At 55.3% G+C, this 26,611-nt stretch overlaps 1 protein-coding gene across 2 annotated transcripts in view; it reads left to right on the top strand.

The window, feature by feature from the left end:
- Dnah17 (dynein axonemal heavy chain 17) overlaps positions 1-26,611 on the top strand; it is a 104,584-nt gene that overhangs the window by 45,264 nt on the left and 32,709 nt on the right. For both annotated transcript variants that reach the window (XM_050140222.1, XM_050140223.1), the window contains exons 37-55: positions 1,905-2,062; positions 2,446-2,584; positions 2,732-2,959; positions 3,180-3,317; positions 4,216-4,348; positions 4,938-5,065; positions 5,685-5,833; positions 10,127-10,409; positions 10,508-10,681; positions 10,833-11,040; positions 11,462-11,627; positions 13,852-13,954; positions 15,039-15,186; positions 15,538-15,629; positions 16,712-16,873; positions 17,588-17,752; positions 18,108-18,299; positions 23,024-23,290; positions 26,074-26,235. In XM_050140222.1, the coding sequence (XP_049996179.1) occupies positions 1,905-2,062; positions 2,446-2,584; positions 2,732-2,959; positions 3,180-3,317; positions 4,216-4,348; positions 4,938-5,065; positions 5,685-5,833; positions 10,127-10,409; positions 10,508-10,681; positions 10,833-11,040; positions 11,462-11,627; positions 13,852-13,954; positions 15,039-15,186; positions 15,538-15,629; positions 16,712-16,873; positions 17,588-17,752; positions 18,108-18,299; positions 23,024-23,290; positions 26,074-26,235 (3,195 nt within the window). The remainder of the gene's footprint in view (positions 1-1,904; positions 2,063-2,445; positions 2,585-2,731; positions 2,960-3,179; positions 3,318-4,215; positions 4,349-4,937; positions 5,066-5,684; positions 5,834-10,126; positions 10,410-10,507; positions 10,682-10,832; positions 11,041-11,461; positions 11,628-13,851; positions 13,955-15,038; positions 15,187-15,537; positions 15,630-16,711; positions 16,874-17,587; positions 17,753-18,107; positions 18,300-23,023; positions 23,291-26,073; positions 26,236-26,611) is intronic.

The following is a 26,611-nucleotide window of genomic DNA, read 5'->3' as shown; positions in this document are numbered from 1 at the left end:
GGGGGGGGGGGGGGGGGGGGGGGCGGCGTTCTTGTCCTGGGTGGGGTGGGGGTGTTCAGGCAGCGGAAGTGCTAGCAAGAAGAGCTCCAAGGTTACACAGGAAGGGGTGCTGAGGGTGGGGGCTCCAGTCTTGTCACAAGACATTGGTCCATCAAGCCTGTTGTCCCTGGCACAGTTGACCACCGGAGAGAATTAACCTAAGAAAAGTGAGTCAGATGAAGGTCCAGGCACCCACGTTTCACCCTGCTCTCCGTTACCCATCAACCACCTGTCCGCCCAGCGACAAGCCAGAGCTTTGTAGCAGAAGCAGCTGCTAATCTTGTTGGGATTTCAATAGGAAAAGCCAGTGGGGTGGGCAGTGGGCAGGGCTCCTGACCACCCATGCAGGGGTGCAGCAGAGAGAGGACCCACGCCCTAGGGGAACCTTACCTTCAGAGCTCTCGGCAGCCCCCCACTCCCCAGTCTGAGAAAGGCCAACTGAGTTTGCCAAAGTGGTAGCCGCTCCACCACCCTTCTCATTCGGGCTTAACTACCAGCCCCGACCCAGTATGCACCCAAAGCTCTGCCCCACTCCCAAGTCAGGGAACAAACCCTAGAGCGGTCCAGGGAGCATGTTTTGTTTGTGGGCACGAAAGACCTGGGAACAGAATGCTGGGAAGCTTCTGGCAGCAGGAAATGCTCCCAGTTCTTGCCCTCTAGTCCTTCCCAGGTGTGAGCCCTGTGGGCTCCGCCATGACCCACACAGCACTGCCTAGCAAGACCAGGCCAGCAAGCTGTGTGCCGGGCAAAGGAGCTGATGGCCCAGGGGTTTCGATCACAAGCCGGGAGCTCCCTCAAGTGGTGATCTTATAGATTGCAGCTGCATCCTGCAGGTTTCTCTAAAATCCCAAGCACAGACCAAATGCCTCCTCGATAAGCAGGAGGTGGCCTCGGAGACTCTTGTCTACAGATCACTAAAGGGACTCTGGTGGGTTCTTAGAAAATTGACAGAACTTAGCCACGGTCATGGCCAGAGGGCGCTCTTGAGACAAAAGCCTCCCTGCCCCTGAAGTCTTCTCTATAACACCCGTGAGTGGCAAGATCACAGGACAGGGGGCAGCACCAGCAGGAACCATGGGCAGCGACAGTGTGAGGGCATTTCTGGTCACAGCGGCCAGATCCTGTCACTGGAATGGGGTGCAGGGGTGGAGGATAGTCCCATCAGTAAAGGGTCCTGTAACTGGAGTTGAGGGTACGGGGGGGGGGTGATAGTCCCACCAGTAAAGTGCTTGCCACACAGACCTATATAGACCTGCGCTTGATTCCCAGACTCATGATATAAAAGGCCAGATGTGGGGCCTGGAGAGATGGCTCGGAGGTTAAGAGCATCTATTCTCCCAGAGGACCCGAGTTCGGTTCCCTACACCCATGCCAGGTGGCTTACAGCTTTGGGGGATCCAACATCCTCTTCTGGCCTCATTGGGCAGCCAAATACACGTGTACATACAGATGCAAACATACTCATAAATATTTTAAGGAGGAGGGCAGATGTTGCCAGGTGTGGTGGACCACGCCTTTAATTCCACTACTCAGAAGGCAAAGGGAAGCGGATCTCTTGATTTTGAGGCCAGCCTGGGCTGTTACATAGTGAGACCTTGTTTCAAAACATAAACAGAATCAGAAGCAGTGCCGTGCAGGGGGAGGTGGGAGGAGCCCTGGGACACTCTGGCAGCCAGTACAGTCGACTGGTGAGCTCCACATTCAACAAGAGGCCCTGTCTCAAAAACAGCGAAGTGCAGAGCAATAGAGGAGGACACCCATTGCTATCTGTCTTTCACATATGTGCATACCAACACAAATGCACACACACATTTGCACACACAGACGGTTCCATGCTGGTGTGTGTCTGCGTACCAACTGTCTAGGTAAAGTGTGTCCAAGATGCAATTCGGGCCAAGAAAAAGAAGTTTAACTTCCTGGGCGAGATAATAAGCCTCATCCCCACCGTGGGCATCTTCATCACCATGAATCCTGGCTACGCCGGACGCACAGAGCTGCCTGAGAATCTGAAGGCCCTGTTCAGGTAAAAGAGGGTGTGTGGGAGAGGGGCGGGGGAGGGGGGAGGGGACTAGCAGTGTCAGGGCTGAAGAGTGAGTGGAGGTGGAGGAGCTAGCTCCCAAGACTGGCAAGAAGGCAGACAGGTCCGTCAGAAGCCCTGGGGCTCCCCAAGTGAGGGCAGTTCCCCAGCTGAGATGCTTCTGTCCATGAGGATTCTGGTTAGAGCAGGCGTGAGGTCCGGAGCTTCCTGACCCGGATGTGTGAGGAACCATGGGGAAAAGCTGGAACCCAGCTCCATGTGCCCGGGTTGGCTGGCAGGGACACATCCTCCAGGGGAAGAGGTACAGGGGGCAGCCGAGGAGCTAGGGGAGCCGGAGTGGGGAGTGACAGCTGCTTGCTCACCCCCAGGCCCTGTGCGATGGTGGTGCCCGACTTCGAGTTGATCTGTGAGATCATGCTGGTGGCCGAGGGCTTCCTGGAAGCCCGGCTGCTGGCCCGGAAGTTCATCACCCTCTACACCCTGTGTAAAGAGCTGCTCTCCAAGCAGGTGTGTTCTTCCAGTTCCAGGGGGATCCTGGTCAAGTCTCAGGGGACCCACGCTTCTTTCTGCCTTCCCTTAGATCCACTCTGAGCCTGGAGTTGCCAGCTGACCACTGTAGGATGGGCGTTCATATCCCTGTCCCCATCCCCACAGGATCACTATGACTGGGGCCTGCGGGCCATCAAGTCTGTGCTGGTGGTGGCCGGCTCCTTGAAGAGGGGGGACCCAACCCGGGCAGAGGACCAGGTGCTCATGAGGGCGCTGAGGGACTTCAATATCCCCAAGATCGTGACTGATGACTTGCCCGTGTTCATGGGGCTGATCGGGGACCTTTTCCCCGCCCTGGACGTTCCCCGGAAGCGAGACCTGAATTTTGAGAAGGTAATTCTCGCCTCCCCCGACCTCAATCACCCCCCAGAGAAGCCTGGTCTTTGTTACAAGGATCCTGGGGCCATGTTCCCCAGCCAGTCCTGGGTTTCAGAACTCTGAGGGTCACAGAAGGATCTGGGGTTGGGGCTCTGTGTGACATTAATGCCAACACTTGGAGGCTCATCCACACCAAAGGCCGTCTTCTTGCTCCATCTTCTGCCTTGTCCCCCAGATCATCAAGCAGAGCATAGTGGAGCTCAAGCTGCAGGCGGAGGACAGCTTCGTGCTGAAGGTTGTGCAGCTGGAGGAGCTGCTTCAAGTTCGACACTCGGTGTTTGTCATTGGGAACGCAGGCAGTGGCAAATCCCAGGCACGTCACCAGCATCTGCCTGTTGTCCCAGCCCCCTGACTCCACCCCGTCACCCGCCGCCCATACATCCCACCTGCCTCCCGAGGCTCCCCCACTGGCATTGCTTGAGGCCATGGTAAGCCCTGGAGGGTGGCACCGGGCAACACCAGTGGCAGTAACTGTGGCATATTCTGAGCCAGTCACATGTCTGACCATATGCCTCCAGGGTAGGATGCTTAGCCTCTTACTAAGACCCATTTCTGAAGACAGAGGGACCAGGGGACAGCTCAGTTGGTACAGTGCCTGCCTCACAAGCACAGAGATCCAGTCCCCAGAACCACATAAGAAGCCAAGCATGGAGGGCAGGGCACTAGAGAGGCAGAGACAGGAGAATCCCTGGAGCTTGCTGGCCACCAGCCCTAGCTGGCCTAACTGCTAAACTCAGGCACAGTGAGAGAGGCTGTCTCAGAAGGATGTTGATGGTGTTCCTGAAGGTGACACTCAAGGTTATCCTCTGGCGCACATGACGGTCACGTGTGAGCACACACACACACACACACACACACACAATAACCTTGAGTGTCCTTGAAACCCATTTCTCTGAGTGAAAGTCATGAGCCATTTTCTTCAGTTTCCTTTGTTTTTCTCAATGCATTACTTGTGTAGCGAGCACAGAGCTTGCGTGCTTTTCTAGGTCCCAGAATAGTCTCAGGCTTTCTCTCCGGGATCAGTAGGATAAAGTCAGCTCCCATCACCCAGCCTGCGCCGCTATCCAGGGGACACAGACTCAGCAGCATCTGCTGCTCAGTTCACTAACACACCTGGGGCTGCAGAGAGGGTGGCCTCATGCAGACTGTGTGCCAGGCTCTGGTGCACGTGCTGTGGGCACTGAGTCGGTGAACGATTCCTACCCTCCCAGGTCCTCAAATCCCTCAACAAGACCTATCAGAACCTGAAGAGGAAGCCGGTGGCAGTGGACTTGGACCCAAAGGCTGTCACCTGTGACGAGCTGTTTGGCATCATCAACCCAGCGACCAGGGAGTGGAAAGATGGTAGGTGGGGCGGGCCGTGAGGAATCACCTCTGAGACAGTCGCTGTGCTCAGGGCAGGAGCACAGCGCGGCTTTCTGAGGCCCCGCCTGGTACCTGGGCCTGGGAGGAATCACAGCCCGTGCAGGTCCACACCACTGCAGGAGAGATAACAGAGCCAGTGCTGGGGTGCCCAGGGCACAGTGCTCTGCACCACCAGGCAGGCAGGAAGCAGGCATGGAACTGACTCAAGAGTCCAAGTAGAGCCCCTTTCCCTCAGGGAGACCCACAGGTGCGCTGCGCTGAGTGTGGGAGCCTCCGGCAGGGCACCTCTGGAAGAGGAGGGTGGGCCTCAAAACAGGGGCCGACGGTGGAAAGGGATGGGAGGGTCGGAAGAAGGCAAGGGCAGAGGCGTGGGCAGTACCACGAGGAGGAAGAAAGCCACTGTTGTCCCTTTAAATGGGGACCAGCCACCTCCGAGAAAGTGAGAGCGAGCAAGGCCAAGGTCAGATCCCCCTGGGCGCGATCGAGTGAGTGAAGGCTCCAGAGCAGCCATCATGCGATTTAGCCCTGCAGACGTGGCCATGCATGTCACTAGCCTGCCTCCCTACAGGCCTGTTCTCAACCATCATGCGGGACCTGGCCAACATCACACACGATGGTCCCAAGTGGATTGTCCTGGATGGGGACATAGATCCCATGTGGATCGAGTCCCTCAACACAGTCATGGATGACAACAAGGTGGGTGACCCCTGGACTCCCAGCTGAAACCCCCCCCATTCCCACTGTGAGAAGGGACGGTGTGGGAACTTACACGCAGCGCTAGGGGTCGAGGGCGGAGCAGGGCGGCTGGGAGGGAGTCTGCCGGGAAGTCCACACGGAAAGTCATGAACTGCAGACAGCACCTGCCACAAGGTGTTCTCCATTCAGGACACCGATCCATGCACTCCTGAGCCCGCCCATATTTCTGCCTCAGTGGTGGCCAGAATGCAGCTCGGGGCCCATCCTCCAACTCGCAGGTGCACATCATAGCAACACACTTGGGAGGTAGAGATGGCTCCAGAATAGTCTAGAAGCAGCTGGAGAAAACAATTCCTCTCAGCGCCGGGGAGGACGAGGCAGGAGGATCATGAGTTTAAGACCTGCCTGGGCTGCACAGCAAGACCCTATCTCAAAATCAGGGCTTCTCAACTGGGTAGAGGACAACCTAGAAGGGTTCCCATAGTGGGGATGTCTGTGTTGGCTAGGAGCCAGGCAGGCATGCGGGGGCTGGAGGAAAGGAGAGCTGAGAGACGTGGGTTCAGTGTGGTCTGTGTGCCTGCCTCAGTGGCTCCTCACTTAGAGACTGCTGCCTCCCCAGGTCCTCACCCTGGCCAGCAATGAGCGAATCCCTTTGAATCGCACCATGAGGCTGGTGTTCGAGATCAGTCACCTAAGGACAGCCACCCCAGCCACCGTCTCCAGGGCTGGCATACTCTACATCAACCCTGCTGATCTTGGGTGGAACCCGTGAGTAGGGCTTGGGCTCTCTTTATTCCAAACTGCGGCAGAGAAAGTGGTCAGGGGGCTGTGGCATAGCGGCGTATGCTTTCACGTACCCATCCACACACATAAGTACCATGGGGCCCCTCCACCTCACGTTCAGTGAGCTGTATCAGAAGCGTACACAATTGCATGTGTGTTCACCTCACTGTCGCTGCAGTGAAGGGGTGAGAATATGACAGAAACTCAGTGACACCATCATATGGCAGCTGGTGAAACCCTCTGGTATAAAAGCTGGGTGCTCAGGGTGCTGGGATAAGAAGGGGCTGGAGGTACTGCTGTCCCTGAAGACTGAACTCAAAGGTGCCCCGGGGGGAGGGGGGACTCGGGAAGTACAGGATCTGGGTTCAGATTCCCAAAGGAGGTCTGGCACCTATGGGGAGGCCCTGGGTGAATGAAGGCTGAGGGCCAGGGAGAAAGGACCATTTGTGACATGAAGAACGTTCCAGCCTTGCCTGTGGACAACGTGTGGACAATAAGGATGGGGGTGGGGGGGGGCGTGGGGATGAGGGGGGGGGGGGGGGTGGGGATGGGGGGGGGGGGGGGGGGGGGGGGGGGGGGGGGGGGGGGGGGGGGGGGGGGGGGGGGGGGGGGGGGGGAGGCGTGGGGATGAGGGTGGGGGAAGGCATGGGGATGACGGTGGGGGGAAGGCATGAACTTGAGAGTGCTTTAAAGGCTTAAGGAACAGGAGATTTGATGTTGATACATTCCTGCTTAGACATGTGGCCAATGATCAACAGAAGAGTAAAACTTCAGGGGACACTGAAGGGGCAGCTTGAAACCAATGTCCTTAGTCAGCTGGAGTAGAAATCCACCCATGTTCTAAGAACTATAAGATAAGGGTGGATACCTGAGCTGGAAATGATGGGCATTCACCCATCAGTTCATCTACCCATCTGTCCATTTATTCATCCACCCTCCCACCCATCCACCCACCCATCCACCTATCCACCCATCCACCTATCCACCCATCTACCCACCTACCCACCTATCCACCCATCCACCCATCCACCCATCCATCCATCCATCCATCCATCCATCCATCCATCCACCCACATAGCCACCCACCTACCCACCCATCCATCCAGGCACCCTTCCACCAACCCACCCATGTACCCACCCACCCACCCATCCACCCATTCACCCACCCATCCATCCATCCACCCACCCAGCAATCAATCTGCCCACCCACTTTTCTACCCGTCTGCCCATCCATTTATCTACCCAATCATCAACCCATCTATCCACCCACCTATCCCCAGTCCCACCCCCATCTGTCCACCTGATCCTTTCTTCATACCTTTTGTGTCAGTGGAACCCTGAGCATTCCATGCTGGGGAAGCTGATTTTCCAGGAGAGACGTGGGTCATGATTGCAGACATCAGTTCTCCTCACCCAACTCACAGTCTTGGAAGAGAAACAGATACCCAAAAGTGATCTCAGAAGAGACACAAGGGGCAGTGGTGAGCTGCAGAACTCTGAGGAGAACCTGCAAGGAGCAGGCTACTGACAGGGTCACACCTGAGAGACAGCAGGCTCAAGGAAGAAAGTTGGCCAGGACCTGGCAGCCAGGTGCTCACCAAGAGGAAGCCGTGGAACACTGGGACAGCCGCCAGCACAGAGGTGGCACTGGAAGTAGCTGTCTGTGAGAGTTCTGAGTTTAAACTTAAGTGTTGGGGGGACGGGGGGAGCTGCGAGAGAAGGGAGGCTTGTCAAGGTGAGACCCAGTCTTGGGCACAGGGAGCTGGCCTGAGGTGTCCAGGCACACACAACTGTGGTAGAGAGAAGGAAATGGAGTTTGTACTTCAGTGCCTTGTCCCTCTTCAGTGGGAGGTAAGATGTCCACGGGGAAGCAGGCTGCAGAGCCAGGCCAGGCTTCCAGAGGGCGCCAAGGAGGATGGCCCCCTGGCGGGCACAGGACTGGGACCTGGCCAGACACCAGGGGGCTGGAAGCTGCTGAGACAGGAACCTCAGAGTCATCTGCCCAGAAGTACTTGTCATATTCCCGGCACTGCCGTAAGGAAGAGCTGCACGCCAGGTAGCCCCTGAGAGCAGCCCGTCCTCTGAGAGCTGAGGCTGGAAGCCCAAGGTCAACGATGGCGCACACTGGATCCTTGGAGGCTATGGCACAGGATTGATCCCAACTTTTACCAGTTCCTGGTGGCTCGTGACCACCCACGACTGTCTCTACATGGCCCACTGCCAGCACCAGATTCAGGGTCCACACTAGCTCAGGACAACCACATCTTAAGATCCAGACTTTGATTGTGTCCGCAAAGTCTCCCGCCCTCTGTGAGGCCACGCACTTAGTATCTGGGTGGGTATGGAAGGGCCGATGTTCCGTCCCTTGCAGCAGCTTGGGTTTTCGGGGAGAACAGAAGACAGGAAGGGGGGCTGAAGTGAAACCCGGGCAGAAGATGGAATGCAAGGAGAAAGACGTCAAGTCATGGTCACACCAAGAAATGGGAGACGTCGGGACACAGACGGCTCTAGGATGCAGGCGATGGGGTCAGGGGACACAGCAGTGGGAAGCAGGCAGGAGAGCCAGAGTGAACTTGTGAGGACAGAGGCAGGAACTGGACACTCGGGGTGTCCGGAGCAATCGGAAGAGGATGAGTTCTGCTGAAGGAACCACGAGAGGCAGGTACAGGATCCCCACGTGGAGCAGCAGCCCTCAAGTAGGACTCCCACAGGAGCCGGCCAGCAGCCGGCCAGCCCACGGGGACATAGGCCGATGACATGCCCCAGTCACCTCTGGGAGTGAAGCCAGGGAAGTGCCTGAGTGTGTCAGCAAGGCTGACTTGCGTCTTCAGGTATGTCTGCCTAAGTGTGTGCGCAGATGAAACCCAGCATGCAGGGGACTGCAACCCGTGACATCACCAAGGCAGTGAGACATGGGAGTCCTTAACTCAGGCAGTGAAGCAGCAGCCTGCGTCCAGACCTGCGTGTCAGCCCACCCGACCGAGGACCACCTGCGTATGAAGTTCACACCCACACCGTGTGTGGGACATAGACGTGAAGGCTTCTCTACCACACGGGTGTGCAGGTGTTGGGGTCCAGGCTCAACTTCCTGTCTCCACAGCAGAGCTGGAAGCAGCAGCACCCCCAACAGGCTCGTGGAGAGCCCGGCGGGTCCCGGCTGCGTTTCATAACACGAGCTTCCTGCTTATGCCTCGGCATCCTGGAAATGACGCACGCCCTCCGCTCGCTGACCCTCGAGGGAGCCTGGCACTAGTTATGCTTTTAGCAGAGTCCTCTGGCACTTGCCACGGGCCAGGCTCCCCTCTGTGGGCTTTAAAAGGAGCAGCCCGCGCCGTCCTCAGGAGAGGGGGTGACGTAAACACAATGGGATTATAGATGAGAAATCGAGAACCCAAAGCTGTTGAGTGGACTTGCCTCCAACTGCATCTGGCTATGTGGTCCACCAGGCGAGCCCAGGCGAGCCGCAGCTTCCCTGCCCCTCACAACCGTGCTGGGGCATGGCATTGTGCTGTACAGTGTGGAGTGGGTCCCAGGGGTCATCTAGTGTATGGACTTGGACTCTTGCAATGAATGTGTCATAGGATGTCTACACACATGTGTATGTATGGGTTCCAGCCACTAACTGGGTCCTCCAGTCACACAGCTGGATACAGAGGTCTGAACGATGTCATGAGGGTCCCACTTCCTCTCCTCTCTTCCATCCTTAGCTGCCCGCCCCCCCCCACTCATCCCCCAGATGACCTCATGAGATCTTCTCCTAGTCCCCAGCCCTTAGTATTAGCTTCAGCTGGGGGAAGATGCTTCCTGGGTGGCAATAAGAATGTCTGGAGGTCGGGGTTGTAGTTCAATGGGTAGAGCGCTTACCTAGTACGCATGGTTTACCTAACACCACGTAATCCAGGCATGGTTATTGTCAGCCGGTAAGTCCAGCTTCTGAGAAGTGGAAATAGAAGGCTCATATGCTCTCATCCTTGGATACCTGGTTTGATGACAGCTTGGGATTCAAGGGACATGGTCGAAAGAAGTGGGGTGGGGGAAGGTAAGTGGGTGAGCTGGTCCAACCCAGTTGCCTTGGATTTACATCACTCCCAAAGCTACCAATCCAGAGGAGAAACCCAGACGCCCCACTGGCCAGCATCCCTGTCAGGCCCTCTGAAGGTCTGCAGGTCACTGCCACACGGGAGGCTGTCGCATCCCCGCTTCCCTGGTTACCCCCCCCCCCCCAGCGATGTGGAGGGCCTCTAGGCTATCTGACAGTTGGCCGTCACTTCCCCTCAGGGTGGTGAGCAGCTGGATCGAGAGGCGCAAGGTGCAGTCCGAGAAGGCCAACCTGACCATCCTCTTCGATAAGTACCTGCCCACGTGCCTGGACAAGCTGCGGGTCGGCTTCAAGCGGATCACCCCCGTGCCCGAGATCACAGTCATCCAGACCATCCTCTACCTGCTAGAGTGCCTGCTCACGGAGAAGAACGCCCCGCCCGACTCCCCCAAGGAGCTGTATGAACTCTACTTTGTATTCGCCTGCTTTTGGGCTTTCGGGGGCGCCATGTTCCAGGACCAGGTGACAGGGGCCCCGGGGAGCCTCCGTCCAGACCCAGGCCACCCTGCAGCTCTCTCAGCTGAGCCCTTGGGCTCTTCCTTTTCTTCCTGTCCTTACAGCTCATTGACTATCGAGTGGAGTTCAGCAAGTGGTGGATCAATGAATTTAAAACGATCAAGCTACCCTCGCAGGGGACCATCTTCGACTACTACATTGACCCCGAAACAAAGAAATTCCTGCCCTGGACAGATAAAGTGCCTGCCTTTGAGCTGGACCCTGACATCCCGCTGCAGGTAACCTCCCTCAAAGCCATGCCGGGAGGAGGGCTCAGGGTCTCCTCCCACGCTGGGGACTTAGAAACCCAGTGGAACCTGTACACCAGTTGGAACCGGATCTGTCGTCCCTGTTGTCCGTCAGCCTTGGCCCTCTCCCTCCCACCCCTAGGCCTCCCTAGTCCATACCACGGAAACCATCCGCATCCGGTACTTCATGGACCTGCTCATGGGGAAGGCGTGGCCGGTGATGCTGGTGGGTAATGCCGGCACCGGCAAGTCGGTGCTGATGGGGGACAAGCTGGAGAGCCTCAGCACCGATGACTACCTGGTGCAGGCCGTGCCCTTCAACTTCTACACGACCTCAGCCATGCTGCAGGGTGAGAACCTGCCCACCTGCCCACCACCTCCTCCTACTGTAGGCCTGGGCGCTTCTGAAGGCTAGTCTTGTTCCCGTGGAGGTTCCTGGGTGGTGTCCTGGGCAGATACTGCAGCGGTGGTCACTGAGGGTCCTTGAGGGTCCCAGAGATGGCTGATCCTCCAGCTGAAATAATCTCATGTCAATTAGGGGTGGCCCTACTAAGGTTGAGCCAAATCAAGGCTCCTGCCACTTCCTCCTCTGAATGGTGTTTTAAAACAGAGGCCGAGTTGAGTGGCAGGTGGTGGATCATGGTGGATCCCCGCTGCCTATGACACGCCACTGAGAGGTACACCCTGCAATCCTGACCCCTCACCTCCAGCCAGTAGGGCCTTGCATTGTCTAGGATGTGTGGGTAGTAGATGACCTTCTGTCCTTCCCAGGGGTGCTAGAGAAGCCTCTGGAAAAGAAGTCAGGGAGGAACTATGGCCCCCCGGGCACCAAGAAACTAATCTACTTCATCGATGACATGAACATGCCTGAGGTGGACAAGTACGGCACTGTGGCCCCACACACCCTGATCCGCCAGCACATGGACCACGGGCACTGGTGAGGGCCAGCGAGTGGGCTGAGGAGCTTGGAGGCATCGCCACCGCTCTGTGGGGCATGGGACTAGACCATGGGATCATGGGGTCATGGGGCAGGGTCGGAGCAGTGGAACGGTCATTCGGGTTCTGCTCTGTTGCCACCCAACAAACATGTCAGCAACTGTGGCCAAGACCCCCTACAAGGGAGAGCAGATGGGTTCCCACTCGGGTTCCCACTTAAGGACAGAAGGGAACACGGCTCAAGGATGGACTGAAGAAGGAAGGTAGGAGGGTGCACATGGCACCTTCCGCCTGGCACAGGGGGCATTTACCTCTTCAAATCAGGAAGCAGCCAGGGCCAGAGCTGGGAGTAGATGAGATAAAAAGCAAACAAACAAACAAACACCAGAAGCCAGTCAGTACGCTCCCAGAGCCCCCCTCAGAACTGCCCAGAAACGGGGGGGGGGTCATGCTCAAGACGGCCAGGCTGCCTGTTCAAGGTTACAGTCCTAACACTCACCCCACAGCCCACCTTTCCCCATGGGCAGCACTGACCCATGGGGCCCAGGAAAGAAGATCTCAGAGTCCCTGAGCTGTGGGCATAGCCACCTACTGAGAGGGTGAGAGCGTAGCCCAGGTGGTGTCCGCACGGTGGCCCTCAGGGCAAGCGCTGTTGAGTTAGTGAAGGAGAAGGCAGCAGTGAAGTGGTGGGGTGCTCCCCTCCCTCCGGGGGGCTCCCCTGTGAGGCCTCTGGAGACTCAGTGGCAGCCTAACCCCCACATGGACCTCAGTAGAGCTCTCCACCAAACACTGGGAAGACTTGCAAGCCCCCTGTGCTCTCTGGCCAGAGCGGCTCTCCTGCTGGTAAATCTCCAGATGCAGCTCAGCCCACGCTCACAGCTCACCCGCTCACCTTCGGGGTTTTCTCTGAAGAAGCTTGAGGAAGGGGAGGAGTGGCTCGATTTGGGTTTTCAAAACACCCCAGCAGGATGGTGTGCCAGAGCTTGCCACCAAGGCCAACAACCCAAATGGGATCCCAGGGGAAGCAGAAAACCTTCTCCTGCAGCTTGCCCTCTGCCACCCCCACATACACATACAGTGTGGCAGAACCTCCCTACAGATGAGGTCCAGGTGGCCTGCAATGGCGGGGACAAAGGGATTCTACTTTTGGTGCCTGATCCAGATAGAGCAGGGACGCGGGTTCTGAGGAAGGTGGGGCAGAGAAGGGCTTCCCAGACAAAACTTTGGAAAGCCAAGCTGGGGGTTAGAAAAGCTGCTCCCATGACTGACATGGGACTTGTGGGAATCTCGTTCAACAAAAGCGCAGGCCGACATAATAGTTGGGGGGGGGCGACACCCTGACAGTGTGCTCAGTTCATGGAGGGGCAGAGGAGCCGTCTGGAGAATATGAGCAATTCCGGGCTCTACCAAGGGGTAGCAGCCACAGCAGGTGGGGGGTGGGGTGGGAGATACACAAAGAGGATAGTGACATCACAGAGCGAGCGCTCAGCTCCCCTAATATTGAGGGCTGGGGGCATGGCTTGGAGGGTAGGGTGCTGGCCTAGCATGCAGGGGACTCTGGGTTCAGTTTCCAGCAGTGGATAAACCAAGCGTGTCCTAGCGGTGTCTGCTGGTAATCCCAGCACCTGGGAGGTAGGAGTAGGAGGATCACAAGTTCAGGGTCACCCTTGGCTACTCACCTGCCCGAGACCCTGTCTCAATAAAAAACCAAGTTGAGTGATCCATACCGAGCATGTGTGTGGTGGCACGTGCCTTTGATCCCAGCCTTCAGGAAGCTGAGACAGGAGGATTGCCACCCGTCCAAGACAGCCTGGGCTACCTAATAAGACCTTTTCTCAAAACATGTGCGCCAGTGCACACACACACACACACACACACACACACACACATATTCGTGGGGCAGGAAGCAGTTTTGGCTCGCTACCCGACAAATGCCCTTATGGTTACGCTTGCCACACGGGCTCCTGCATCCTGGCGGTGATGCCGAGTGAAGGCAGGAGTAGCAAGGTGCCCAGTGGTCATCCAGTCCGACAGGGTGAACCTCCTCCCCCTGAGAGCGGGGCTGGAGCTCAGGGCCATTCCCAAGCTCCCCTCAGGCACAGCATGCAGTCAGCTCGCTCACCTGACGCTGCCCCCTAGTGGTCTTCCTTAGGCACGCACAGGGTGATGCTGGGGAGGGGGCTTCTGTGGGCCTGTGGTGCACTGCTCCCCCCCCCCCCCAACAGGTACGACAGGCAGAAACTGACGCTGAAGGACGTCCACAACTGTCAGTATGTGGCTTGCATGAACCCTACGTCCGGCTCCTTCACCATCGACCCCAGACTCCAGGTAGGCAGAGGTCCAGCACCTTCAGCTCTGGCCCCGGATTGGGCCGTTAGCGCTGGGCTGCCCTGCTCCGCAGATCTCACTAGCCTTGAGTATCAGGAATTGAGGGGAGCAGAAAGGATGAGAGGCCAGACAGCCCTCCTCATGACCCTGGAAGGCTGCCAGATGTGCCAGGTGTGGCGGTGCACACCTGTAATCCCAGCCCTTGGGACAAGGAAGAATTATGAGTTCAAGGGCAGGTGGGCTCCGTGGCCTGGAGTGTCTTGCGGCTCTTAGGAAGACTTGACTAACAGAGCACAGGGCACAGGATCCCAACTGCACCTGAATTTCAGATAATTTACAAACACCTTTTTTTCCTGTGTGTATGCCTGCAGGCCAGAAGAGGGCACCAGATATCATTACAGATGATTGTGAGCCACCATGTGGTTGCTGGGAATTGAACTCAGGACCTTTGGAAGAGCAGGCAGTAAAGATCTATTTATTGTGTAGTGTTCCGCTTGCACGTGTGCCTGCAGGCCAGAAGAGGGCGCCAGATCTCATTATGGATGGTTGTGAGCCACCACGTGGTTGCTGGGAATTGAACTCAGGATCTTTGGAAGAGCATTCAGTGCTCTTAACCTCTGAGCTGTCTCTCCAGCCCACAGATACCTTTTTATATATGACACTGGAGATAGACTTAAACCCCAAAGTTATTGTAGGGATGTCTGGGGCCCAGTTTTAGCAGGGTATCAAGTATTACATCTGCAGCTGTGCCCAGGCTGACCTTTCCAAATATCCAGAGTCACAGGGACCTGGGATATCCCCCCAGACCAGAGCTGTGCACAGGGACCTGGGAGACAACCCCAGACGTGGTGTGCTCCATGGTGTGCCTCTGGGAATATTTTCAGGACGATGTGCATGGCTGCTTCACATAGAATGGGTGTCTCATGTGATTTCTCTATGCGTCTTTACTATGCCCCCCACCTAACATTAGACAGTGGCAACAGGGTCCGCTCCCCCCAGAGGGTTAGCCACCCCCCAGAGGGTTAGCCATGGCCTCCAGCTCATAACTCGGCTCCCTAACGGAAGCCCGCGCTTGTCCGTGCAGCGCCACTTCTGTGTGTTCGCCGTGAGCTTCCCCGGGCAGGACGCCCTCATCACCATCTACAACACGATTCTGGCACAGCATCTGTCCTACCGCTCGACACCCATGGTGATCCAGAGACTGAGCAGCCATCTGGTGACTGCGGCCCTGGGTAAGCCAGCCAGTGAGACCCACCGCTTTACGGGCTGACGGGTCTTCCTCACACACACACACACCCCCCCCCCGCCGCCGTAAATATTTTATCTATCCTTTGGAATCGATCCTTTTTAAAGGGCGCTATGTTGCAGGTCGGAGAGATGTGAAATCCGATTGCCTGGGGGAGGGGAGTGAGAGGAGGGGCAGTTCACGGTGGCCGCGAGCGCCCGCCCTCCTCAGAGAGCTGCGCGGATTTCTTGGTTAAATCGTCACCCTTGCAGTCCATTTGCTTTAGGAACTTTAGGCCCTGCACTTCCTGAGGCCATTAAGAGTCGGTAAGAATCGATGTGCCTCTCTCCTGCAACAGCCTTGCACCAGAAAATTGCGGCGACGTTCCTTCCCACGGCCATTAAGTTTCACTACATCTTCAACCTCAGGGACCTCTCCAACATCTTCCAGGTACTGCTCTGGAGCTGTGCGTCACGTTGCCCGTGGCCACGTCCCTGGTCCATGGGGGCGCTCCTCCTCTGCGGTGCTCAGAAGGGAAAGGGATGAGCGTGGGCTGATGACAAGGGTGACACTGAGGATGGTGGGTGATGGAGATGGCGGCGATGGTGGTGGCAATGATGATGATATCGGTCACGTGACGGCAGGGATATAATGGTGGGGTGGTGGTGACGGGCTGAAGATTACGAAGGACGTAATGATGATGGTGATGTCATAGTCCCTCATCTAGTGACTGCTCAGCCTGAACCAGGCATTAGACTTAGCCGTTTATACACCCCCTGTCCCCTCAGCTCATGCCCTCCATCTGACAGGTGGGAAATCTAAAGCTCAAGGCTAAATAGTGCTGGTCCCTTCCCACTCCAGCCATCGGCTCAAAAGTCACAGCCTTGCAGAGGCCTCTGCACACCCAGGTCCCTCCCACTGTCCTGTGCGGCACTCACAGCACGGTGTACCATGTCCTGTTCTCTTCTCTGCTCAAATCTTCCCAGTGGGACACAAGCCCCATAAACACAGGGACTGTCTTGCTACGATGATGGTCCCACAGCCCAGGGTGGGGGCTTGGCAAACACCTGCCAAACCTGTCGAGGCTTGCCAGTACCCTCCCCTCCCCGGGCTGGACCCACACTGCCTGAACCTGAGCTGGGGTCTTTGAAAGCCTGGCCCTTGTCAATGTCCGCACCACCGCCACCTTGAATGTACCCAGTCACAATTTGCCTCCCTGTCCTTTCTCTCTACGATGCTCCTCATTAGAATATGGACCCCTAACCCTGCCCTGGGAGGAGACTCCCCAAGCCTCCCAGGACACAGACACACTTTTCAGCCTCTGAACTGTGTGTGTATGACCCCCACAGTGAGTGGATTTCCTGGTCCCAAGCAGAAGCCATGAAGTAGCTAAGTGGATCACTCCCGAAGGACATAGCCACTTCCCCCACATTCCTTCCAAAGGTGGTGCTTGACTCGCCCTCACAGCAGGTGGAGCTGCTGGCTGTCCAGAGTGGGGGCAGAGCTGACCATGCGCCGTGTGTCTGGGGCAGGGCATCTTATTCTCCACAGCAGAGATTCTGAAAAGCCCACTGGACCTTGTCCGCCTTTGGCTGCATGAGGCTGAGCGGGTGTATGGGGACAAGATGGTTGACGAGAAAGACCAGGAGACCTTGCGCAGAGTCACCATCGCATCCACCAAGAAATACTTTGATGTAAGTGGAGCCGCCAGATTCCCTTGACGTGCCCACATCCAGTTCAGTGTCCGGGGCTAAGGATGCCCACAGCATCCTCCAGGAAGACCCTTTGTTGGAGACAGGGAGACCCATGTAAGGACCCCAACATGTGGCAGTGGGTCCAGTAAGAATAAGCCAGAGCTGGAGAAATGGCTCAGCGGTTCTCCCGGAGGACCTGGGTTCAATTTCTGGCACCCACAGGACAGCTCACAAACTCTAATAAGGAGGAAGGGGGGGCAGGGAGGGAGGGAGGCAAAGAGGCAGGCAGGGAGAGAGGGAGGGAGGGAGGGAGGCAAAGAGGCAGGCAGGGAGGGAGGGAGGAAGAGAGGGAGGGAGAGACAGGGAAGGGGGGGAGAGGAAGGGGGCGGGAGGGAGAGGATGAACTAGCCATTCGGAGAGTGGCTTCCTGCCCTCCACCTATATGGAGGGGGCACAGCTGCCTCAGTCCTTGTCATCCCCTGACATGTCCCGTATGTTTTTGTACCATCCATTCTTCTCCGCGGACCACCCCACAGGGACAGAGCGTCCAGTGGTCTGTAAAAGCTGACATAGTCATGGTTTGAATCACTGGAGGTATGGCCTGTTCTCCTACAGGCCTCATGCCCCCCCCCCTCGGTAGGCGTGGAGACCATTGTCAGGTAACTGTATGTCCTTGATGGAGCAGGAGCAAAGCATCTTGTCTCTTGGCCCCAGGATCTCGGGGAGGAACACTTATTCGCCAGACCCAACATCTTCTGCCACTTTGCCCAAGGGATCGGTGACCCCAAATACTGCCCCGTCACGGACGTGGCTCACCTGAACAAACTCCTCATGGACGTCCTGGACAGTTACAACGAAGTCAATGCAGTCATGAACCTGGTGAGTACACTAGTGATGGCCGGGGCGACATAGATCCCCCTCCTGGGTCGCTGTGCGGTGGCGGTATTCCTTATCTACACAGAGACCTTCCAAGGTCCGCGGTGGGTGCCCAAAACTGCTGTGTTGTCTGTCCTAAATGTAATTTACAAACAAAGCCGCCTTTGAAACCACAGTGCAACGAGCACGAGCCATTAGTGCCTACCAGGGATTAGCGAGAGCCTGTGCTCTCCTGGGGGGTTGGCCCCTGCAGGTGACTTCCTCTGAGCCACAAGTGGTCATGTGGACTTGGCGAGAGCCTGTGCCCTGCCCTCCACAGGGGCAACACAGGGGTGACCCCTCTGACCTCCCTCTCCAGGTGCTGTTTGAGGATGCCGTGGCACACATCTGTAAGATCAACCGTATCCTGGAGTCTCCTCGGGGAAACGCCCTGCTAGTGGGTGTGGGCGGCAGTGGGAAGCAAAGCCTGTCACGCCTGGCTGCCTACATCAGCGCCCTGGACGTCTTCCAGATCACCCTCAAGAAAGGATATGGGGTTCCAGACCTCAAGGTGAGGGCTCCAAGGGAGGCAGGGCAAGGGCCCACTACGTCCCTTCCCAAAGAGAGGCCAACCAGGAGACACACCAGATGTCACCCGTGACTTGATCCTGTCAGAAAAGGCCAGGACACAGGTGACTGGTGCACAAGGCCAGTGACAAGATGAAGATGTGTGACTCAGTTTACCCAGTGTTTCACCTCGGTGTGGGAGGGCAGAGTGGAGATGACACACAGGAATGCAGATGTTAGATTCCCGCCTTGGTCACTGGGTGTACTCAGCTGTCCCCAGTTCTACAGGCTAAAGAATTCAGAGCCACCGCGCTTGGCTTCTTGCTGCATGCCAGACTCCGACGCGGCGGACAGCTCAGCCTGAATTGACTGAGTCCACATTAGTGAAGTAGGCCTGCCGTGCCCCAGGCGTGCCTCTGGGCCTTCCATTGATTTCTCCTTCCCGAAAGTTGGTCCCCAGGGAGCGTGTGTGTGCCAGTCAAACACTATTAAGCCAGAACAAGTTATCGGAGTGCCGGGGAAGGAACCTGAGATTGATCAGCGTACACGACACAGTCCTATCTGTGTTCGTGCTGGAGCTGCCTCTGCGCGGGGCCTGGGAGATGCCAGACCTGCCCAGGGAATCCCTGGGGAGTCCTCGCCACGGCAAATGCCAAATGCTGCAGCTCCTGGCCTGGTTGCGCAGATCTGGAGCTTGGAGAGCCAGTTCCTGGGATCTGGGGTGCAGGTGAAGATCTGAAGGGCACAGGAGGCTCTGGTAGGGAGTGCGGGCCAGGAACCACCTCCTCCGGGCCAGCCTCCTACCGCTGACCCTATTTCCTGGACTCTCTGGTCGATTCCATTGGCAGGACTAGCCAGCTCTAGCTTAGAATCCTAGCATAAAGGGACGGAGCCTCCTGCACAAGGCTCTTCTGCACCGTGCGCATGCAAGCGTTTGTCCTCAGTGACATCACCACAGCAACTCAAGTGCTGCTTGGACCCCCCCCTCCCCGCCACCCATCCCCAGGAGCCACCTGTTTTCCAAGGTTTTGTCCCATCCACCAGCCAACTCTGTTCTGTCCCTGTGGGGACTTTATTACCGAGTCTTCGCTTTAGAGCCGACAGTGGGTGCCCAGTATTTTACTCGTGGTCACCAGCCACTGCAGCACGGTAATTATGGTCTGGAAATCAGTCGCCCCACACCCGTGATAAGCTAGCTTCCTCCCTCTCTAGACCCAGTTGGAAGAGTGAAGGAAAAGCTGGGTAAGGGGCCCCACATCGTAAGAGGGGAGTGGTCTTCTGAGTTCTTAAGCTGTCTTATAGCAGCATCACAGTGCTGGTATGAGCGGGTGTGAGCTGGTGTGAATGGGAACGAGTGGGTGTGAACTGGGGTGAATGGGCATGAGCGGGCGTGAGTTGGTGTGAGCGGGGGTGGGGGGTGGGGGTGTTGAGTGGCTGTAAGCTGGCACACATGCATTCATGATGCTTTATAACAGTCCTTTAAAGTGAGTCCCGGAAGTGGCAGGCACCTGCCAGAGGCTAAAGATGGAGGAGCTTTAGGAGTGTGCTTGGAAGCCCTTCACATAGAAACCCAGGAGGATGTACAAGCCAGGGAGGGACAAGCCTGCCACATCTTAGAACAGAGGGGAGTCACAGTAGACAGGCGCAGAGTGTGGCCCATGGGGAAGATGTGGCAGGTACACAGGAGATGGCTGGTGAACACGGCCTCCCTGGGGTTTGTAAGGTCCGCATGGAATGAGAGGGAGATGGTCTCAGAGCTGAGTGTCGTGATGGTGGTCCAGAACAAGACACTGGACAAAGAGCAGAGATGGGGGACGGGGGCGGCTTCAGGTCAGTGTCCTTAGCTTCAAGGCCAAAGCTGCAGGGGTGCCGTGTAGTTTGGCAGACAGCTGTTCTCCAGGGCCCTGGGAGACAGTGTGCCCAAAAGGATGTAGATGAGAGGGTTCCTCCAGGCTTCCGTGGCCCAACAGCTTTTCCAGAAGCTACCATCTTGACCTTAGCACTCAGTTAGCAGGGTCCTTGCTTTGTCCGCTCGCCCAGATCCATAGCCCCACTTGAACTGCCTCGGCAGTCCAACCAGGGGCTGTGAAGGCAGCCCTGCCAGCAGCTCCTTCCGTGAGCTGTGTCCTTCCTGCTTCCTGGGGTGACCATGGATTCACTGAGCCACAGTGCTGGAGGCCCAGAGAGATAAGAGCAGTGTCCCCGCTCTGACCTCCTGGCTGTCACAGCAGCCCCCCCACCCCCGCTCCCCCAGGCTATTCCCAGGTCACTGCTGTGGAGAAACCCCTTGCAGCCTTGACTTTTCCAAATTCAGAGTGTTTTTTCCTCCCTCGCTTTCAAAAAAAAAAAAATAGCTTGCCTAAAATATGGAGTTTGAGACTTGCTTTTGACCACAAAACAACCCCAAAAGGGGAGCCTTGGTGATGTTTCCTTAAACTGGGAGACTTTGGCTCCTATGCAATGGGTGAGCTAAGCCACTTGGGGCGGGGGCTTTTATGAACTTGTGTGAAACCTTTCAGAGGATTACAAAGCCTTTAGAGAATTGGTAGGCTTTACTAAGGAAGTTAGGCCAGGTGTGGTGGCTCCTACCTCTAACCCTGATACCAGAAGGCTAGAGACAGAGGGCCTGGGAGTTCCAAGCTATAGGGAGACCCAATCGCAAAAGAAAAAAAAAACGCAGACAAACAAACAAACAAAAAAACCCTGGCTGTAGCCCAGTGGTGTGTCATCTACCAGATGCATACAACACCGCAAGGCCCCTGGTCCCATCCCCAGCACAGTAAGAAAGAGAGGAGGGTGGGCTGGTGAGGTTTATCAACTTGACACAGCTGTGTAATTTTGGAAGCGAAAGCCTCGGGTGAGAAAGGGCTCTATCAGGTGGCCTGTGGTGCGTGTTCTTGATTGACCATTGATTCAGGAAGGCCCCCACCCCCCACCCCCACAGTGGTAATTTTCAGTGCTGTAAGAAAGCAGGCTGAGCTGGGCAGCGGTGGTGGCGCACACCTTTAATCCCAGTGCTTAGGAGGCAGAGGCAGGCCGATCTCTGAGTTTGAGGCCAGTCTGGTCTCCATAGTGAGTTCTAGGTCAGCCAGGGCTACGTAGTGAGACCCTGTTGAAAGAAAGAAAAGCAAGTGTGGTTGTCTGAAAGAAAATAGCCCACAAAGAGAGTGGTACCTACTAGGAGGCATGATTTTGTTGAAGAAGTGCATCATTGTAGGGGTGGGCTTTGAGTTCTGTGTTCAAGCTACTCCCAGGTCACAGTTCACTTCTGTTGCCTGCAAGATGGAGGACACTTGCCTGCTTCTCCAGCACCACATCTGCCTGCCTGCCTGCTACCATGTTGCACCGTGGTGATAATGGACTAAACTTCTGACACTGTAAGCCAGCCCAATGAAAAGTTTTTCCTTTGCAAGAATTTCCGTGGTCGGTTGTGTCTCTTCACAGCGACAGAAACCCTGACTAAGGCAGGCAGGCAGGCAGGCCGGTGGAGCAAGCCACAAGGAGCAAGCCGGTAAGCAGCATTCCTCCATGCCTGGGGCTACAGCTCCTGGCCCTAGCTTCCTTTGGTGATGCTGTACAAGCTGAGAGCTACAAGGGACAACAAACTCTTTCTTACCAAAACTACTTTTTTTTTGGGGGGGGGGGAGATCTTTCCCATGTAGCCCAGGCTGGCCTTGAACTCCGGCTCCTTAGTGCTGGAATTAACAGTGTGTGCCATGTTGCTTTCGGTCGTGATGTCTTATCCCAGCCATAGAAATCTTAACCAAGACAGAAATTAGTTCCCGGCTGTAGGTATTGCTGTGACAGGCCTGTGTGGTGGGGGAGGGTTGTGGTGGGTTTGAACTTGGGGCTGGAGACGCGTTGAGTGTTGAGAGCCCTGTGAGCAGTTCTGCGGGGTCTTGGAAGATGAGCATTGCTGAGAGCAGTGCAGGCAATGGAGGCCTGGCTGGGACATTTCAGAGGGAAGTTTGAAGGCTTTACCAGGGCCCTTTGTGTGATAGTTTGAACTAAGGGCCTGTCAGCCTGTGGAGAAGAATCAACTATGATTAACAAGAGCCCAGGACTACTGAGGCGAAACCTTCACTGTGTGGTTGATGTCGTCCTGAAGGGAGACCTTCGCCGGGGTGGTCACTGCTGCTCAGCGGAGGCTGAAAAAGCAGCCATGACTAAGGAGAGCCCAGCATCACTGAGGTGATGTCTTTGCAGTGATTCCTTAGGCTCAGCACACAGATGCCATGGTTCAGAGGGGCCACAGCTGTGCATCTCACGCTGGAAGCCAGACTTGGTAGTGTTAAGAGCCAGCCAGGTGGTGCTGGTTTTGAAGGCACGGGGAGGACGTGGAGAGCAGCTGAAGCTTGGCACTGTGCGGCAGGGCTGGAGTCCCTGAGGAGAGCCCTGGAGAGACTGGTTATTTCTCTAAACCCTCCTGGGGATATGGAAGGAGATTGCTGTAGTCAGGCCACGCTGGGGACTGGCCGCTCTTCCCAGCGTTAGATCCGGATGTGAATTAGTTTTACTGGGGCCTTCCTAGTTGAGGATTAGTAACCTTCCACCTAGCATGCGCCCACCCAGCCATCACTGGGAAGCGGGGCTGATGGCTGCCCCGAGCATGGCAGTGTGCCCTTGAGATCTCAGGCTCCTGTGGGCGCCTGGAAAGTTGGCCCCGCCTGTGCCTTTGCTGAGCGAGCATGAGTGAGGTGTTCACTCCACTGTCCATGTTCGATGCAGCTTGACCTGGCCACCCAGTACATCAAGGCCGCCGTGAAGAACGTGCCCTCTGTGTTCCTGATGACGGACTCCCAAGTGGCCGAGGAGCAGTTCCTGGTCCTGATCAATGACCTGCTGGCCTCCGGGGAGATCCCGGGGCTGTTTGGGGAAGACGACCTGGAAAACATCATCTCCTCCATGCGGCCGCAGGTGAAGTCCCTCGGCATGACCGACACCCGAGAGGCCTGCTGGAAATTCTTCATCGAGAAAGTGCGTAGGCAGCTGAAGGTAGGATTCCACCTGGACGGTTGCCTGGGGGCTCAGCCCTCTTCCCCCTGAGACCTGGGTCTTTCTCTGTAGACTTGGGACTCTTTCTTCCCAGGACGTGAAAGCCAACTGAGAAAGAGTGGTGGCAATGGGGAGCAGCTGCGGAGCTAGGGCCGAGGTTCCTGGGGGCTAGAGGGAACCTTGTATAAACACAGACATCACAGTCTGAAAATAGACTGAATGCCTTGAGGGGCTGGAGAGCCGGCTCAGCAATTAAGAGACCTGGCTGTTCTTCCAGAAGATCTGAGTTCAATTCCCAGAATCCACGTGGCTCACAACTATCTGCAACTCCAGCTCCAGGGCTTCCAGATCTTCCTTCCCTGGCCTCTGCAGGCACTTGTTCTCTCTCTCTCTCTCTCTCTCTCTCTCTCTCTCTCTCTCTCTCTCTCTCTCTGTCTTTCTCCTTCTCCCACTCTCCCATGAATAATAATTTCTTTAAAAAAAAATTAAAGGGCACACCTTGAGGGGTGGGAAGATGGCTAGGGTGGGTAAAATCACTTGCCACATGAACCTAGTGACCTGAGTTCAATTCTTAGAACCAACAAGAAGGTGGAAGGAGAGGATCAGATGAATGAAGTTGTCCCTCGATATCCACGCACGTTGTATACAAACTTATGTGTAGTCAGCATTTTCTCTGCTCCACCAGCCAGCTCCCAGATAAACATGCGGAGGTTTATCATAAGTACGAATGCTCAGCCTTAGCTGAGGCTTGTCCAGTCAGCTCTTTTAACCTAATTTAACCTGCTTCTATTCATCAGCACTTTCTTTCATCCTGTATGTTCTGCTTTCTTGCTTCCTCTGTGGCTGGCTGGCTGGCCAACCCCTAGCATGTCCCTAGTGTCTCTTTTTTTCTCTTCCCCAGACCCTAATTTCCTTCTACTTATCTCCTTGCCTGGAAGTCACCTATACCTCCTCCCTTGCTATTGACTATTCAGCTTTTTATTAGACTAACTGGGTACCTTAGGCAGGCAAGATGAAACAGCAACACATCTTTATATAGTTAAACAAATGCAACACGTCTTTGCATAGTTAAACAAATGCAACATGCCTTAAATGCAACACGTCTTTGCATAGTTAAACAAATGCAACACGTCTTTGCATAGTTAAATGCAAACATGTCTTTGCAAAGTTAAACAAATGCAACATGTCTTAAACAAATGCAACATGTCTTTGCATAGTTAAACAAATGCAACACATCTTTATATAGTTAAACAAATGCAACATGTTTTCATAGTTGAACAAATATTCAGCAACATTTCCTCTTAAATAAAAAGGTGTTAGCTTTTTTGAAAGATTTGTTTATTTTGTGTATGAGTTTTCTGTCTGCCTGTGCACCTTTATGTTGAAAGAGAACATAGATCTATAGATGGTTGTGAGCCACCATGTGGTTTCTAGGAATCAAGCTCAGGTCCTCTGGAAGAGTAGCCAGTGCTCTTAACCTCTGAGCCATCTCTCCATCCCCAAAAGGTTTTAGAACTTTAACATAGTGAGTCTATATACAATAAAAACAATTACCAAGTAAGAATTATATTTATAATATCAAGTCCATTTTTATTAGGCAAATTTAGAGAAAATGTTCTTTTATCTATCCTGTCCTGGTGTCTTTTTTCTTCCCCAAGCTTAAATTTCTCCTCCTACTTATTCTCCCTGCATGGAAGTCCTGCCTATACCCTCCCTTGCTATTGGCTATTTAGCTTTTTATTAGACCTATCAGGTTCCTTAGGCAGGCAAGGTAAAACAACAACACATCTTTACATTTGTTTAATTAAACAAATGCAACGTATCTTTACATAGTTAAACTAATATTCTGCAACATAAATGCAATATATTTTTGCATAGCTAAACAAATATTCTGTAACAGATATGCACAATAATAAATAAAAAATTTAGAGCAAAAAGCAACCCTTACCTCAAACATTACCTGGAGAAAAGCAAGCTAAACTCACTAATACCAAAGGCACCTGAGAACCTTTGACTGCTCCTCAGAGTTCAGCTGGAGTGAGCCAACTCCACTGCCATGCTGAGTATCTGTGGTCATGTGCTCCCCACTGATGTACTAAGACAGTGTCCCCTGTGCCCCTCTCTGGCTCACACGGTCTTGTTAGCAGACGTTGCTGGTGGGACTTGAGCTCCTGATGGCTGCAGCCTGCCCTCACTACCTGTTAAGGCCCAGGCATCATCTCTAGAGACAGCAGGAAGTCAAGATATTCTACAGATCTACCTAGCCCCTTCCATTCCATTGCTGTGCCCCTGAAAGACAAAGTCAGAGTGATCAGAGGGGAGCCTGAGACTCCGTGAGAAGTCCCCATCCATCAGGAGAGCCTGGGACATTTCTCTACAGCTCCCCTCCATTTTCCAGGGAAGCCCAGGAAACCAGGGCCCCATTTGGAAGTCAGCCTTCAGGGTCTGCAGGACATGCTACATACCTAGCTGGATTCAGAAGAAATCACCACCTCCCAGTTGACTGTCCTCATCTGCCTAGCGCAGGGCCCATTTCCCACCTCTTCCTCATCCAGCTAGGTGTGGGGCTGCCTTGTACGTCACAGCACCACACAGAGCTGTGAAACTGAACTGGTTCACTGAGGTACCCAGCCACGCTCTCGGGGCTCTGCAGGAGTGCCCCCAACCCGTGGACACTGAGACCTGGAGAGCATCGCACTTCCAGAGGGGCCATCTGCCAAAATGACACATCTAACCTCAGCAGCGACAACCCCCCACAGACATTTGCTTTGTCACACATCCAGGTGATTCTGTGTTTCTCCCCTGTGGGCTCCATCCTGCGTGTGCGAGCCCGGAAGTTTCCTGCCGTGGTCAACTGCACAGCCATCAACTGGTTCCATGAGTGGCCAGAAGACGCCCTGGTTTCCGTGAGTGCTCGCTTCCTGCAAGAGACAGAGGGCATCCAGGTGAGGCAACACACACCCAGATGCTGGCTTCAGTCCCTGACACAGGTGTCCCTTCAAAGCGGGAATGACCCTGGGTGCTGGCAGAGCTGCAACGTAGGCAAGCACCTTTTCAAATCAACCAAGATGGAAACAGAGGCCTCTGGACCATTTGTGAGGCAGAGGCTCCAAGGGTTCATCCTCAGGAAGGATGACAAATGCCAGGGAGTCACCAAGCTCAGGCATCCAGTGTAGGAATTGCCTGGCAATGTTTGCTGATACACCCAGCATAGGAAAGCTTTTCTCTTGTGAGATGGAGACAGGAGGCTCAGGAGGTGTAAGACCCAGCCTCAGCTAGGCAGCAACTCTGAACCCAGCCTGGGCTACATGGCTCACATAA

This window comes from Alexandromys fortis, unplaced genomic scaffold (assembly GCF_014885135.2).
Source record: "Alexandromys fortis isolate MF-2015 unplaced genomic scaffold, M_Fortis_MF-2015_v1.1 scaffold_39, whole genome shotgun sequence".
Taxonomy (NCBI): Eukaryota; Metazoa; Chordata; class Mammalia; order Rodentia; family Cricetidae; genus Alexandromys; species Alexandromys fortis.
The sequence above is the reverse complement of the archived record's forward strand: the minus strand, read 5'-3'. Positions and strand labels throughout refer to the sequence as shown.